General features: G+C 38.9%; 1 protein-coding gene across 2 annotated transcripts in view; it reads right to left on the bottom strand.

The window, feature by feature from the left end:
- Window positions 1-16,509, bottom strand: part of LOC126456746 (acetyl-CoA acetyltransferase, mitochondrial) — a 108,222-nt gene that overhangs the window by 68,406 nt on the left and 23,307 nt on the right. For both annotated transcript variants that reach the window (XM_050092494.1, XM_050092495.1), the window contains exon 2: window positions 1,555-1,701. In XM_050092494.1, the coding sequence (XP_049948451.1) occupies window positions 1,555-1,701 (147 nt within the window). The remainder of the gene's footprint in view (window positions 1-1,554; window positions 1,702-16,509) is intronic.

Raw genomic sequence — 16,509 nt, 5'->3', positions numbered from 1 at the left:
GGTGCAGGTCAACCACAGGGTCATTCTGGTCCACAACAACACACAGTCTCATACAGCAAACACAGTCGAGCACCTCTTCAACTTACATAAAAGTTTGGACCTGCCTCCCTGCAATTACGCTATTTTTGCAGAGCCTTTCTGAGAAGCAAACAAGTCACCTCAGACGAGGGCATCAAGCATTATGTTTGGAACTGGTTCACAACACAGCCCCAGAAATATTACGAGATGGCCATTCACTGGGTTATGTCACAGTGGGACAAGAGCCTCAACAGCACTTGGCAGTCCTTTCGAAATAATTTTGAAATAAAGGTACAAGTTTCTATTTACAGTCCTTCGGCTTTTTTTAAGTCCCTCATAGACACAATGCAGAAGAAAGTGAATGATAACTTCTTTAATTGTGTAGTCAGGACTGCAGATTTCTTTTAAGATCACCTATGCTCACTATCAGCACATGGAATACCCTGCTGTAAGAGACATCCTTCCAGCTCAAACAATGAGTGATTATTGCTCCGATACATACTGACATTGTACAATATGATATACATGAATCCAATATAAAAATGTGCAGTCAAATCTTCCCACAGCAAGTGTAATAATGTTTAGTAGTAGTAGTAGTAGTAGTAGTAGTAGTAGTAAAGAACAGGACACGATTTCTTACCCATTAGAAAAACCACCGAGAGAGGTGGCACAGTGGTTAGCGCACTGATCTCACATCTTGGAGAGTGATGGTTCAAACCAATGTCAGGCCATCCCGATTTAGGTTTTTTGTGATTTCCCTAAATTGCTTCAGGCAAATGCCAGGATGGTTTCTCTGAAAAGATGTGGCTGACTTCCTTCCCATTCCTTCCCTAATCTGATGGGACCAATGACCTCGTGATTTGCCCAACTCCCCCAAATTGACCAACCAACCAACCAACCATTAGAAAAACTGTGCCCAGTACTATACTCATGTTCTTGTCTTTGGTCCAATGACCAGTTTGATGAAGCTCTCCACAAAGTCTATCTTGTGCAAGCCTCTAAATTTCTGCAGAAGTACTGCAACCTACAGCAATTTGAACCTGTTTACTGTAGTCACCAGTTGGCATTTTAGATGTTTTACTGTTTCGCAATGATGTAGACCAATACCCAAAATGATTTTATTCAAAATGACACTGGCTATGCAACCCTAAGGTGAGATTTAAGTCTAATTCTACCAATGTACAGACATTTTCAACTTACCAACTAACTGTTCGGACTGATGTGCCAAGATTTATACTAGTCATTATTTCCAGCCATAGGTTTGTCTTTTAGCATACATCACACCCAATATTTTCTGCTCAATCATCCAGAAATAAAACATCACATGCTTGCAGTTACGAAGAATGTATATGTTTTAAGAATAGCACACAATGCCTGCTGACACAACTGGCTGCTACATAGGATGGCAAAGAATTCAGATATCAACTTCAACCCTTTATTTGCTGTCAAGTGTGGATCTTTCAGATATTAAATTTCAAAAGTAGTTTTGTTAATTTAGTATGTAGGGGGTAAAAGATGTAATTTATTTATTTTTACCTGTACAGCAATTGAACCAAGTTTTGGAGCAGTCAGTGATGCCATACTTCCTCGAAATGGACCCATCGGTGTTCTTGCTGATGAAACTATGAACACTTCATTCAGCTTTACAGCTGATGAGTAGTGCCGGGTGCTCTCCAGCTGAGCCTATTGGAAACAGTCAAAGAAGTATTATTTTTCTTCCATAGAGAAAGCAACATTTACAAAAGTAAGAATAAGTCATTGGGTATCAACCACAAGCATTACAAACTTATACATTGTTAAAGAGCATTACTATCTAGCAATGCAATATTGTGTCAATATGACATTATGTTCTGACTGGAGACTCGATGTGAATATCATCAATTTCAAGCCGGGAAAGCCGATGCACAATCATAAAACACACAAACAGAAAGAAAAACTTTAGTCTTTTAGTCATTCGTCCACACACTTATCTTGTTCCATAAATACCATTACAGATAAAAACCTTCAAAGCATAGTTCTGAGTCAAGTCAGTGAGTCATTGCTGCAAGGATGTTTCAAGGAACATTACATACAGATTTACTGAAGACTGAAAATATTTTTAAACATTCTGTAACAGGCTGAATATCTCTGTCTATAAGCAGATTAATATTAAACTAGTAAAAGTTGCAGAGTTATCACATGTTTTTAATTAAGAAATGTCACAGTATAATATCAATGCAGACACAGAAAAAAATTAATAATAATAAGAATAAGAAGAAGAAAGAGAAGAAGAAGAAGAAGAAGAAGAAGAAGAACACAACGATAGCAAGACGAGTGAGGGGAATAGTTATGCTATTAGTCCCAATTCTCACAAAACATACAAATTTTAATGGGTCTTATGACCCATCCAACATAATCCTTACATTGGATGCCAAATGTCCCAACTTTATAGCAACACTCACATCAAAGTACAATATGTATTCATTTAAAAAATTGTCCATTACATGAAAGGACCAAAATGTGTTCATGAGCGTGTTGATGGCTGCAACCGAGGAAGTTGGAATACAGAGTGCCTGGAGGTCAAGATCAGCTGACGAAGTAAATGGACACCTCAGCACATCTACATCTACATTTATATTCTGCAAGCCACCCAACGGTGTGTGGCGGAGGGCACTTTACGTGCCACTGTCATTACCTCCCTTTTCTGTTCCAGTCGCGTATGGTTCGCGGGAAGAGCGAGTGCCGGAAAGCCTCCGTGTGCGCTAGAATCTCTCTAATTTTACATTCGTGATCTCCTCGGGAGGTATAAGTACGGGTAAGCAATATATTCGATACCTCATTCAGAAACACACCCTCTCGAAACCTGGACAGCAAGCTACACCGCGATGCAGAGCGCCTCTCTTGCAGAGTCTGCCACTTGAGTTTGCTAAACATCTCCGTAATGCTATCACGGTTACCAAATAACCCTGTGACGAAACGTGCTGCTCTTCTTTGGATCTTCTCTATCCCCTCCGTCAACCCAATCTGGTACGGATCCCACGCTGATGAGCAATACTCAAGTATAGGTCGAATGAGTGTTTTGTAAGCCACCTCCTTTGTTGATGGACTACATTTTCTAAGGACTCTCCCAATGAATCTCAACCTGGTACCCGCCTTACCAACAATTAATTTTATGTGATCATTCCACTTCAAAACCTTCCGCACGCATACTCCCAGATATTTTACAGAAGTAACTGCTACCAGTGTTTGTTCTGCTATCATGTAATCATACAATAAAGGATCCTTCTTTCTATGTATTCGCAATACATTACATTTGTCTATGTCAAGGGTCAGCTGCCACTCCCTGCACCAAGTGCCTATCCGCTGCAGATCTTCCTGCATTTCACTACTATTTTCTAATGCTGCAACTTCTCTGTGTACTGCAGCATCATCCGCGAAAAGCCGCATGGAACTTCCGACACTATCTACTAGGTCATTTATATATATTGTGAAAAACAATGGTCCCATAACACTCCCCTGTGGCACGCCAGAGGTTACCTTAACGTCTGTAGATGTCTCTCCATTGATAACAACATGCTGTGTTCTGTTTGCTAAAAACTCTATAATCCAGCCACACAGCTGGTTTGATATTCCGTAGGCTCTTACTTTGTTTATCAGGCGACAGTGTGGAACATGCCCAAACAGCACGTTTTGAAAACACTCAGGCTAGTGCCTTTCATTGTTCTATTACCACCACCATCTCACTGTTTTCTGTACTACGTTACATATTAGAGCAACGACAAAACAACCATGCCCGAGACAGGATTCGAACATGTAACCTCTGGTAAATTGTCATGGTGCGTTAGCCCATTGGGCCATCACAGGCAGGTGATTCCACGATTTCCGGATACACAGGGGTTGATTAAGTGGGCAGGCTAGATGGAGGGGATGGCCTCCCGGGTTGTCTGGCCTTGGGGAGCTTCCAAATCTTGAGGGCTTCAAGATTTGGAGGTCCTCAGAACCAGACCACTTTTAATCGCCAAAATATGTTCAGCAGATAAGAGCAAGTTTGGAGTTCGAGGCCCCGTATGTATGCAACAAATAAACATACCTCTTATCAGGCCATGGCAATTATCAGTGGATGTCTTCAGAATTTTTAGAATTTTTGTAAATATTGTATGAAACTTGAGACCTGTTGAATGATAATCAGTTGTCTGCTAGACGCAGTTATTCTACATGAAACTGTTTTTAATACTATGACATCTATACGAGTGTGCTACAAGTACAGTTTAAAAATGAGTATGTAAGTGATTTATTAATTTTTTAACCAAACGATTACACTCTAAAAATTACATTTTCAAAGGTTACATATAATTATTATACAGTTTATTTCGTGAATACGGAAATCGAATTAAATGAACTAGAATAGAGTCAACTAGATTTAAGCAAAGGGTTTTGCCAATTGTAGACATCAAGTTCATTACCAGAGTTGTCTAGACCTTACAAGCCGGAACTAACCATTGAAAAAAGTTTTGCAAGGTCTATTTCTGCTTAACGTACCCAGTATCAAATAATTTTTATCCAGTTACTCAGCACCTAAAAGGAATGCACTACGCTCGTTCTATGGTGGGTTCAGTGCGAAACAAATAACAGACCCGTACAATAGGGAAATTATGTGGTAATTTATTTTGTAAATCAAACATCAAACGAATTTAAGAATAACAACGAGGGCAATCAATTTGAACTACGTTGTCGTAAGTACATGGTATGTCTCTCCATGTGAAAGATTCCGGAGTTAAAACTTCCCCTCATTCAGATCTCCGGGATGGGAACACATTGAGAGTAGACATATTTGAAAGGAAGAAAGGGGCAGTGAAAGGAGGAAAGATACGGATTGGACCATGGAATGTGAGGACACTTCTGCAAGCAGGAAAGCTAGAGAACGCAAAACAGGAGATGAAAAGGAACCTCGGTTTGTGTGGAATGAGATGGAGAGAGAATGGGGAGATAGAAAGTGGAGATTATAAACTCTTTTACTCAGGGGAAATCAAGAGTAGTGAAAACGGAGTAAGAATACTGATAGGGCGAAAGTTGAAAAATAAGGTAATGAAGGTACAATATATTGATGGAAGACTGATGATGATACAACTGAAGGGTAGTTCAAAAGATTTGGTATTAATACAGGTATATATGGCAACCAGCCAGCACAGAGATGAGGAAGTGGAAGAATATTATGAGAAAATACAAGAACTCATCGAGGAAGAAAATAGAAATGCCTGCATTATCATCATGGGGGACTGGAATGCAGTGGTGGATGAAGGAAGAGATGAAGATTCAGTAGCAAAATTTGGATTAGGAATAAGAAATGAGAGAGGTGAACGACTAATTAGTTTCTGTAAAGAAAATTCATTAGCAGTGGGTAACACATTATTTGAACACCACAAAAGGAGACGTTACACATGGATTCAAATTTGAATAGGGAAAGATATCAGCTGGACTACATCCTGATACAAAAAAGGTTTAGGAACTGTTTGAAGAATGCTAAAGCTTATCCAAGAGCGGATATAAATTCAGACCACAACCTAGTGGTGGGAGAGATACAAGTGAAGTTGAAAAAAGTCTGGAGAGGTAAAGCAAAGGAAAGACTAAATATAGAAAGACTCAAAGAGGTAGGAAAGGCATCAGATTTGGATAACAGAATTATGGAAAAATGGCAAAGAGGTAGTGTTGATGGAAGTGTTAATGACAAGTGGATAAAAATGAGGGAAGGCCTCATGGACTCTGCCAAAGTAGTACTAGGAATTAGAGTATCCCAAAGCCCCAGGAAAGAATGGATAACAGAAAACATGTTGAAAAAGATGGAGGAGAGCAGAAAGTGGAAAAATGTAGAAACTGAAGAAGGCAAAAAGAGGTACAGGAAACTGAATAATGAATTAAGAAGAGAAAATGAAGAAGCAAGAGAAAAATGGATGAAACAGAAATGCGACGAAATAGAGAAAATGGAGAGGGAAAGTGTGAAATGATGTATAGACTGGCTAGTGAGATAGTTTTTGAATATAAAACAAAGAGGAATAACATGGAAATAGAAAGAGCGGATGGTACTCTAACAGAAGAACCACAGGAGGTTTTGAACAGATGGCAAGAATATATTGAATGTCTGTATAAGGGGGATAAAATGCAAAGTGAAATTAAGGTTGAAGAGCAGCAATATGTGCTGGAAGATTGAAAGGGATTTACCATCTTGGAAGCAGAAGTAGAAAACGCGCTGAAGGAGATGAAGAATAGGAAGGCATGTGGAATAGATGATTTGCCAGTAGAACCGTTGAAGAGTCTGGGAAACAAGGCAAGAAAAGATATAGTCTACCTCTATAATGAGATATATGACAAAGGGGAATGGCCTGAGGACTTCGCTGCAACAGTTATGATACAAATAGAGAAAAAGAGAAATACTAAAAAATGTGAAGAGCACCGGACCATCAGCCTAATTTCTCATGCAGCTAAAGTCTTGCTGAGAGTGTTGAATAGAAGGTTATATGGCAAGCTGGCTAGAGGGATTGCAGAGAAGCAGTTCGGATTTAGAAGAGGAAAAGGAACAAGAGATGCTATTTGCCTTTAAGAACTATAGGGGAAAATATATATGGAAAGGGGTAAAGAAAGTTTTGCTGTTTTTATAGATTTAGAAAAGGCTATCGACAGAGTTCAGTGGAACAAGCTGATGGATATCTTGAAGAGGAAAGGAGTAGATTGGAAAGAGAGACGACTTATACAGAATCTATATTTACACCAGAAAGTAAGGATAAGGACTGGAAATGAAATGTCAGAAGGAAGCAGCATTGGACGAGGTGTTAGACAAGGTTGTTGCCTTTCCCCGCTGCTGTATAACAGAGAGACCATGAGTGTATGTTGGCAGAACTGCAGTTGCGAAACTGTTTTATCCGAATGATTCACAATACGATAACATTTTAAAGATCTCACCCTTCCCTCGGTTCTGGTCGGGTCGTGTTGGAGTGCAATAATGAAACCAAAAATAAGTCTTATTTGGGACTATTTCGTTGAGGTTATTGATTTGAGTGCCAAACGCAAAATCGGTGAAAAAGTATATTCACGAAAAGGGCGTACGACCACCGCACAGAAGTCATCTCAAATCATTACAAAAATGGCTCTGAGCACTATGGGACTTAACATCTGAAGTCATCAGTCCTCTAGAACTACTTAAACCTAACCTAAGAACATCACACACATCCATGCCCGAGGTAGGATTCTAACTTGAGACCGTAGCAGCAGCACGGACTGAAGCGCCCAGAACCGCTCGGCCACTCCGGCCGGTTTAAATCATTACATTCGACAAAATTTGCAAAGTTTGAGAAGTTAGATGAAACTATCAAACTTTCAGTGGAGGTGATGAAACAAAAGGCTAGTCAATATGTATATAATAATGTAGTCGGTACTAACAATATAGTTCAGACTACATAATTACATAAATATAAAAAATTATATGGTTCGATTATTGCAGGGTGAGCTGTGTCCAATACTGTTGCGAAACTGTTTTATCCTAATGATTCACAATACGATAACGTTATTACATAAAGAATAACATAGTTCGATTATTGCAGGATGAGCTGTGTCCACTGATTTTGCGAAACTGTTTAATCCGAATGATTCACAATACGATAACATTTTAAAGATCTCACCCTTCCCTCAATTCTGGTCGGGTCGTGTTGGTAAAAGTCGACAGATAATGTGTCTTTTCTTGTTGCTGCCAGCACTTAACAACGATTTAAGCATTTAACAATGTGTAGCACGGAATAAATACATCACTGTACTACGTGAGCTGCGCAGGAGTGTACGTTGGCAGAACTGCACAAAATTTAAACACGTTTTACGTCCCAGTCCTCATCCAGTCTGAGGTGAGCACTTAAAAAAGTTAACGCACTCCATTAAAAAAACTTCTCTAAGAATTTCAACTTCCATTTATCTACAGAAGAGTGATGGCACTCACGTAACCAGTCACCAGTCACGTTGCATTTACTCAATACGATGTTAATTTATTTATTGCATTTTATGCTCCATATTGCATACCAGGTGTCGGTAACTTCTTTACCAACATCAGTTCTAAAATAAACACTAATGGTTGTAAGTACAGTTTTCAAAACCTAGTATCCAATATGGAGAATAAAATCCAATTTTAAAAATGAACACCCTACTGAGAAACTGCAGCGTGATTTATAAGTTGGTTCAGAAGCGTTTCATTTTCAATTGTCTCTATAACTGGACTCGCTGTGAATTACTGACGTGTTCCACTTAACAACGTTGATTTTTTTTTACTTTTAACGTATTTAATTTCTTGTGGTAGATTACTATTTTTATTGTGTCGTTATAGGTTTCTTTTACTCCGGCCAAAGATGCTTAACAACAACCACTTACATTGCAACAAAGTCTGCAAGTAAATGATTATTGGGATTCCTCACACGTAAGGTGTCAACAAACGGATCGTGTGTTTGCTGAAATGATTGCCCTCCAGAACTTTAGTTTAATTTTGTCGAGGGTGGCTTTCGTAGAGTAAGGAATGCTGCTCTTCCAAAGTATAAACTGAGAGGTCGTGATTTTTTTACTTCTTATTTCTGCGATAACTTTTACAATAAGCTGGCGAGAAAGGTCAAAAATTTACTTTAAGAATTTGAAAAAATATCTTTTGCAACCGACATATAGTCTGATCTACATTCCAGAATTTCATTACTTAGTTTGATTTCTCGTGGCATTTCAAACGAATTTTTAAATGTTAAGTCACGACTGGGTGTCTTATAGGTAACGTAATATCGACTAAATTTGAAACGATACTTCAAGAATAGAGCATAAATCATGAATCAGTGCATTGTATTGTTCGTAATCGTGTATTTAACATGATTGAAGCACTGCAGTTGTCTGGTTTTGATGATGTGAATTGTGCAGTACATCAGATACAACTCTGTATTCGAACCACAGGGGTGTTTCAACTACTTACTGCCAAACTGAAAAAAGAAAATTCCATCCCTTTAAATCATTCCTTGGTCGCACAAACCGAGCTGGCAAAAATTCAGAGGGAATGCCTTAATCATTGCGCTTCATCTGTCATTCAGAATTGCCCAACACAGTAAATATGGTTAAACATATATAAATGAATTTTAATTTTATGGTGTATCTTTAGTATATGTATTGAGTGTTCTGTTTTTACGAAAATCCTGTTAATTTCTTCTATTTCCAGCTGGAACAGCATTTTCGATATGATGCAACGATTTTCAGAGCTCAAGGATTCGTTAATTCTGTACTTATTTTCAAATCAAATCACGATGACCTCCACTGAAGACTGGACAAATATTCAAAAAATTTTGGAAGTAAGGAAACTATTCGAAGGAATTACTAGAAACTCAATTTTCAAGTGAGCTTTTCACGTTAATTCAAGTTCTTGTGACGACTTTACAGCAAGAAAAACAAAAACTGATACTACAGAACAATTCCAAAATTTTACAAGAAAATCAGGTGATGAATTAAATTCAACCATGAGATTAGAAGAACATACCAAAAACGATAAGTACACCATTACAATGTATTTAGATCCGCGATACAAGTCAGTGGCATCGTCACAACAAGTTGTGGCTTAATCACGGAGTCTCAATTAGAAACATCGTTACAAACATTAGAATTCGTATGAACGAAGGTAAGCAAGATCCGACTACGACTAACGAAACCGACAATCTAATAGGTTTGATTGTAGCATCAAAATCAGAGTACAAAATAGAAAAAGTGACTTCCTCTAACGGATGGTCCGCTAATGTGGTGGAAATCAAAAGGACACAAACACTACCATCTGTTGCCATTATAGGCTATGCCAGCGTCTACCAGTAGGGTAGCCAGTGAACAGTTATTCAGTGGGGCTGACCTCATACACGAAGAACATCGAAATTGATTGCAGGTGAAAAAGCGGCAAAATTAATTTTTGTTACACAAAATCTTCCATTGACAAATGTTAAGCATTAATATAATAAAAAACAGTGTCTGGTAAATAATTGTTAATTTTTTTTAAAAGATACACTTCCACTAAAATTGGCTTTTGACGTCTGTTTCCGCTTCTGCTTGTTATCACACTTACGCCGCATTACTAGTTATGACAATGCCGAGTCATTGTCAGGTGTACATAGATGAGTACACCGAAAAATTCGAGACGTCTGTCAAAATTTCTCTTTAGTAACTGTGATAATTATTCACAAACTCTATGTGGAGCTCCACCGTCAACTATTTTTGAACTGGCGAGAAGTTCATGCTTCTCGTATTCTACATATACATGGGAATTACTTGCAGAGAAAACAAAAGGGAAGAAGTTGGAAACGTGTTTTTTCTGATACTCGCTGGAGTCCTCATTACAATTCAGTCAGTCAAAAAAGAAAAGTGGAAACAATTGTGAGCACTTTGGAAAATACGGGTATGCGAGATCCATCCAAGGCAAACCTTGATACTAATCCGCAGCAAACCTGCTCCTTTCAGTTGTATGTGACTAACTTCTTGGCCTGTCTAAAGTTTTTGCACGCGGTATTGGAGAAAGTAGACGTAGTCCAACTATAGCGCCTGTCTACAGTCTCCGAAACTGACTTTGGATGAAGGACTCGCCAAATTAAAAGCCCTGAATGAGTCTTTGATGACGTTATTATTTTTGGCACTAAAAATGCAGTGATACTGACAAACACTTACCGACTAGGAAGACGGAAGGTAATTTAAAAAAAAAAAAAATGCCGGTTGAATTAGCTCATGGCACTGGATTATCGACTCAAGAAGTCCATCTGTCAGAGTGTGAATACATACACGGATTTATACACGAACTGTCACAACGATGCATCGTCGTGAAGTAAATCACCAAAAGTTTCTAGACAGTTTAAACAAGATTTATCCTGATGATCCTCTGGCTGTGGCAGTGGAGAATTTGATAGAAATTTATGATATGTCTGATAAGATGCGGGTGCTGCAAAAAGGTATCTTAGGCATCTACGTGCAGCCGATACGAGCGAGTCCAACAAATCCTTCTGTTTATAACTCAATGGGTTGTCAGTGGATAATTGCCATGCATCACTTATAGCCCAGTACTTCTTGAGTAAACGTGCCTTGGTCGCACCATGAGAGAGAAGTTTTAAACTAATATAAAATTATTTTCGCTCTACAGTGAGTCAAGAAGGACTGGCCAATCTTTCCATTTTATCAGCGGGAAAGTTTCAATTGCAATAGATTTCAGCGACATCGTTAAGAATTTCAGAAAAATAAAAGCACAAAAACATTTACTATAACAATACGAATAATAACTATTATGTGGGTACTATAGGCCTATAGTAACTTGGCACGTGGACTACTAGTTCTTGATGATACCAGTATGGAGATTTATGGCATTTATTTCTTCGTGTTCCATTGATCCAATGCACAACAGATATGGAACCAGTCATGATTATATGTAACAGATTTCAAATGCTAATAGACACAAATTATAATATGTGCATAGGAACAAAATATCCTAGTAATTACCAGCTTCGGCATTTCCTACAGTGAAACGGAGGTATAAAGCAATTAAATAATAAAATACAATTATTCCATATTACATGTTATAGATTTGCTAGAATTTAAGTATATTATTACACTGGTAAAATTTTTTATGTACTATGGGAGAGCATTTACACGCCATTGTGCTACAGCTGTGTACCCCATTTTGTACTACTCTCAAGTCGTATTTTGATCTTGTATCATAGTCATGAAAGATGCTATTGGTTTTCTGCATGGGGAGGTTCTTAATTAAACCGCACATATGAAATAGGATATATTTTTAGGTCATTGGTAACACTAGCGTTCCAGCCAGTCCCATGGTCAGATAAAGTGGGAGGGTTAATCTTTGAGTTAACCATCCAACACTGTACAAAAACTGACAGGTTCCTATACACTCATAGCCCGCCTTGCATTGGAATGGATATAACGGAAAACGATCCAAGCTTATGAATGAAGGACTACGAATAGGTACATGGAACATAAAAACACTGTACGCTGCATGACAGACAAAGATACTTGATGAAGAACTGACAGAGTAAAAGATGGATATTACAGCCTTGCAAGAGATAAGATGGCCTGGACAAAGTGTGCACAGAGAGAAAAACTATATGATAATTTACAGTGGTAACAAGCATGGTCACCATATATTTGGGACAGGATTTGCAGTTCATAACAATATAATGGCCAATGTGATGACACTAAAAAATGTCAATGAAAGAATATACCACATCAGATTCAAAGGCAAATATAGAAATATCTCATTAATAAGTGTGCATGCCCAAACTGAGGAGGAGGACATAAAAGGCGAATTCTATGACACCTTAGACCAGATGTACGCCAGATTACCACAGTACAACATCAGAATTGTGCTGGGAGACTTAAATGCCAAAATAGGACAAGAACAACAATGACAAGCACATATAGGCATGTTCAGCCTTCACACTGAATCAGATGATAATGGTATGAGGCTTATCAACTTCGCCACAGCTAGAAACATGAAAATAGCAAGTACATCATTCCCCCATAAAGATATACATAAAGCAACATGGGCCTCACTGGATGGATTAACTAGGAACCAAATAGACCATGATTTGATAGAAAAAAACATACAAAGGCAATAACAGATGTTCGGACAATGAGAGGCGCTGAGATAGGATCAGGCCATTCTTTTGTGCTAATAAAGATGAAAAAATCACTACCAAAACCACCAAGTAAGAACATCAGTGGTAAAAGAACCTAAGGAGTAGTTGTGAATAGGCTAAAACAGGAGGAGAAGATGAATAAACAGTTTAAGGGGAAGCTTACAAATAGATTCGCTGAATTAGAGAATGACAACAAAAGAAGATGATATCAACACAAAATGGAAGAAGATAACAGTTATGATGGAGACAGCACATGAACTACTAGGCGATAATAATAATAGCAATATAAAGCGCAAATCATGGTTCAATGAAACATGTAGAAAAGTAGTACAGGATAGGAGGAGAGCCAGACAGACAATCATGAACAATAACAACCATGAAAACCAAGCAACATACAGTAAAATCACGAGAGAAATGAAGAGTATAATATGGCGAGAGAAAGGAGCATTCATATATATAAACAGATAGAGAAGGCTGAGGAGGACTATAACCAGAACAAAAGTAAAAAGTTTTACAGGACAATGAATAGCTATAGAAAACAGTACAGAGCTAAGTCTGTGGTAATGAAGGACGAGAATGGAAAACTGATCACTACGAATGAAGGAAATTTAGAGAACTGGAGGAAATACTTCAAAGAACTGCTGAACAAGCCGCTAGATACCAACAAGAATGAAAACAAGACAGAAAATCAGACCGTACAACCGTTAATCGAGGAACTAACTGTGATGGAGGTGAAGGAGGCAATGAAATGACTAAAAAAACATGGGAAGGCCTCTGATGTAGACATGACACCAGCAGAGCTCATCAAAGAAGGGGAGAGAAGATACATGAATGGTTGGCCGATATGATAAAAGACGTATGGAGAAAAGAAGTAATGCTGGAGGAATGGGAAACTGCTGCAAAATGTCCCATATACAAGGGAGGAGACAAAACGCTGACACAGAACTATAGAGGGATATCTCTTGTATGCACATGCTATAAGGTAATACCAAAATTATACTGAACAGGCTCAACCCATACATTGAGGAAATATTAGACACAGCACAAGCAGAGTTCATAAACGGTAAATCAACAATCGACCAATATTCGCACTAAGACAAATGTCAGATAAGAAATGGCAGTACAGTCATGAAACCTTTTGCCTGTTTATAGGTTTCAAAAAAGCATATGAGAGCATAGTAAGAGAGGAGTATGTGACACCTGAAAAGCTGATAAAGCTAACTAAAATGTGTGTGATGGGATCGAAGTGTAGAGTGAAAGTGCAGGGGGATTTCTCAGAAGCATTTGAAGTAAAAACAGGAGTGAGACAGAGATATATTGTATCACCAACCCCATTCAATTTGGCCCTCAACAACACCCTGAGGAGGGCAACGTGTGAAAATGCAGGAGTCACCATAGGAAAAAAGATGGATGTCCTGGCTTTTGCAGATGATATTGTGCTGATAGGAAAGAACATGGAAGACCTGGAGAAAATGGGGACTATGCCAATTGAAGAATTTAAGAAAGTAGGACTAACAGTAAGAATAAATGAAAGTAAAACAAAGTTCATGGCAGTAAGAAGAAGAGCTCATTTAGGACCAAACCATCTAAAAATCGAAAATCTAACAATACAGAAGACAGACACATTCACGTACCTTAGTGTCAACATCAACCAACAAAACCTTATAGAACAAGAGACAGTAACAAGAATTCAAGCTGGGGGAAGATGCCTAGGAGCTATGCACATCATCATAAGATCGAAGTTACTACCTAGGCAGGCAAAAATAGGAATATATCAAACCATCATCAAGCCAATAGTGTGCTATGGATGTGAGGCATGGACCGTGAAAAAGAAAACAGAGAAAAAACTCGACACTTTTGAAAATAAAGTACGGAGAAAAATATATGGACCAGTGAAAGAAAATGAACAGTGGAGAATAAGGAAAAACAGAGGACTCAATTATAGACACTGCCCGACATCCTAACGAGTGTGAAAATTAAGAAACTAAGATCTTACGGACATGTGAGGAGGAGAAGGGAGAACACGGAAATAAAGGCTGTAATGGATGGAGAAGCAGAAGAAAAGAGACCACTGGGACGGCCGAGAATGAGATGCAAGGATAATACCATGGGAGACATGCAGATACTGCGTCTGGGAGGTGAAGACGCAGATGACAGGAAAGTGTGGAAGTCTGGAATGAGTGAAGCCAAGGACCGATTGCAGTTTGTGTGGCCAGTACAAGTAACTAGTAATACTATGCGTCAGCCATTAAGTGACGCATGGCTTGAAGACTTTGTGAATTTAATCTCACCAGCTTTCACAGCCGAGCAGCCATATGCCCCCCCCCCCCCCCCCCCCCGAGCAACGGGATTACATTTATCCGCTTCTGGTACCGTTTTCGTATGAAGAACTGATGAATGGCATTAAAAAGAGCGCAACTTCCACACCCGGTTTGTAAGGTATACACTATCAGATCATAGAAAATCTCCCAGACACAGCGCCCAGAAAACTGTTACAGATATTTAACCAAATATTGATGAATGACACGCTAATAGAAGATTGGACAACTCAAGTAGTGGTACCCATACTGAAACCACATAAGGATGAAGAGCAGGGCAAATCATATAGACCTATTTCTCTTTCTTCCTGTATTGGCAAAACTTTAGAAAGCCTGGTAAAAAATAGCTTGGAATGGTGGTTGGAATCAAATCAGACCCTGTCATCGAGTCAGTATGGGTTTAGAAACGTCAGAGAGCTATGACGCAACAACAAGAAAAGAGAATGTAACAGCTCTATTCCTGGATATAGTTGGACCGAATGATAATGTTCTTATACCTGTGTTGCTACAGAAGTTGGAAACCATTGGAATCCCGCGACAACTGATTTATGGAATCAGCACTTTCCTTGCTCAAAGACACATATGGGTTCGATTCTAAAATAAATTAGTTGGACCACGTCGCCTTACAACAGGTCTTCCACAAGGAGCTATCATCGGCCCCCTACTCTTTGCACTATCCCTTTCCCAGTTAAAATCCTCCAGTATGGAGATGATATTTGTTTATATGCGTCGACCAAAGGAATGGATCAGGCTGTGTGTGAGCTATCAAAGGCGATGGGCACACTGGATCAAACATTGCGTAGCTGTGGGTTACAGATTTCGCCAGAAAAATCAGTACTTGTTCCTTTCACGAACCAAAGTATGCCAGGGTACTTGAACAGTGCTAGACTTTCTGGTCATAAAATACCAGTAAAATCCCATGCGAGGTTTCTTGGTGTTCTCTTCGATTCCAGAATGAGTTGGACACCTCATATTCAAACCGTTGTCAGCACGTTTGAAAAAGCATTGAACCTTATCAGATCAGTGACAAGAGTATGGTGGGGTGCTCACCCCAATTCTCTGCTCACTCTACCGCACGTTGATACGTTCCCGTATAGACTACGGATGCACGGTCTACCACACTGCTGCTAAAAAGTACCTATCACTACTGGATAAACTGCATTACAGAAGCTTACGCATCTGCTTCGGATATATACATTCTTCTCCCACCAACGCCCTTCTCCTGGAAGCATCACAAATGCCTCTATATATTCGCAGAACAATGGTGTGTGTTCGTTATATCGTACAGTGGATGGCAGATACTAAACATCCACTGATAAAGTGCGAAACGCTCTCTCAAATCGGGAGTAACAGAAATGTCAGGAAACAACAGTTTTATATCTCCACGTGTAAATATCTCCACGTGTAAATATCTCCACGTGTAAATATCTCCAAAAGAAAGTATATCGAAGTGAGGTTCTTCCAATGTTCCTATATGACTATCATAGCTCTTATCACGATGTTCCTGTAACATATGT

Source organism: Schistocerca serialis, chromosome 2 (genome assembly GCF_023864345.2).
Source record: "Schistocerca serialis cubense isolate TAMUIC-IGC-003099 chromosome 2, iqSchSeri2.2, whole genome shotgun sequence".
NCBI lineage: Eukaryota > Metazoa > Arthropoda > Insecta > Orthoptera > Acrididae > Schistocerca > Schistocerca serialis.
The sequence above is the reverse complement of the archived record's forward strand: the minus strand, read 5'-3'. Positions and strand labels throughout refer to the sequence as shown.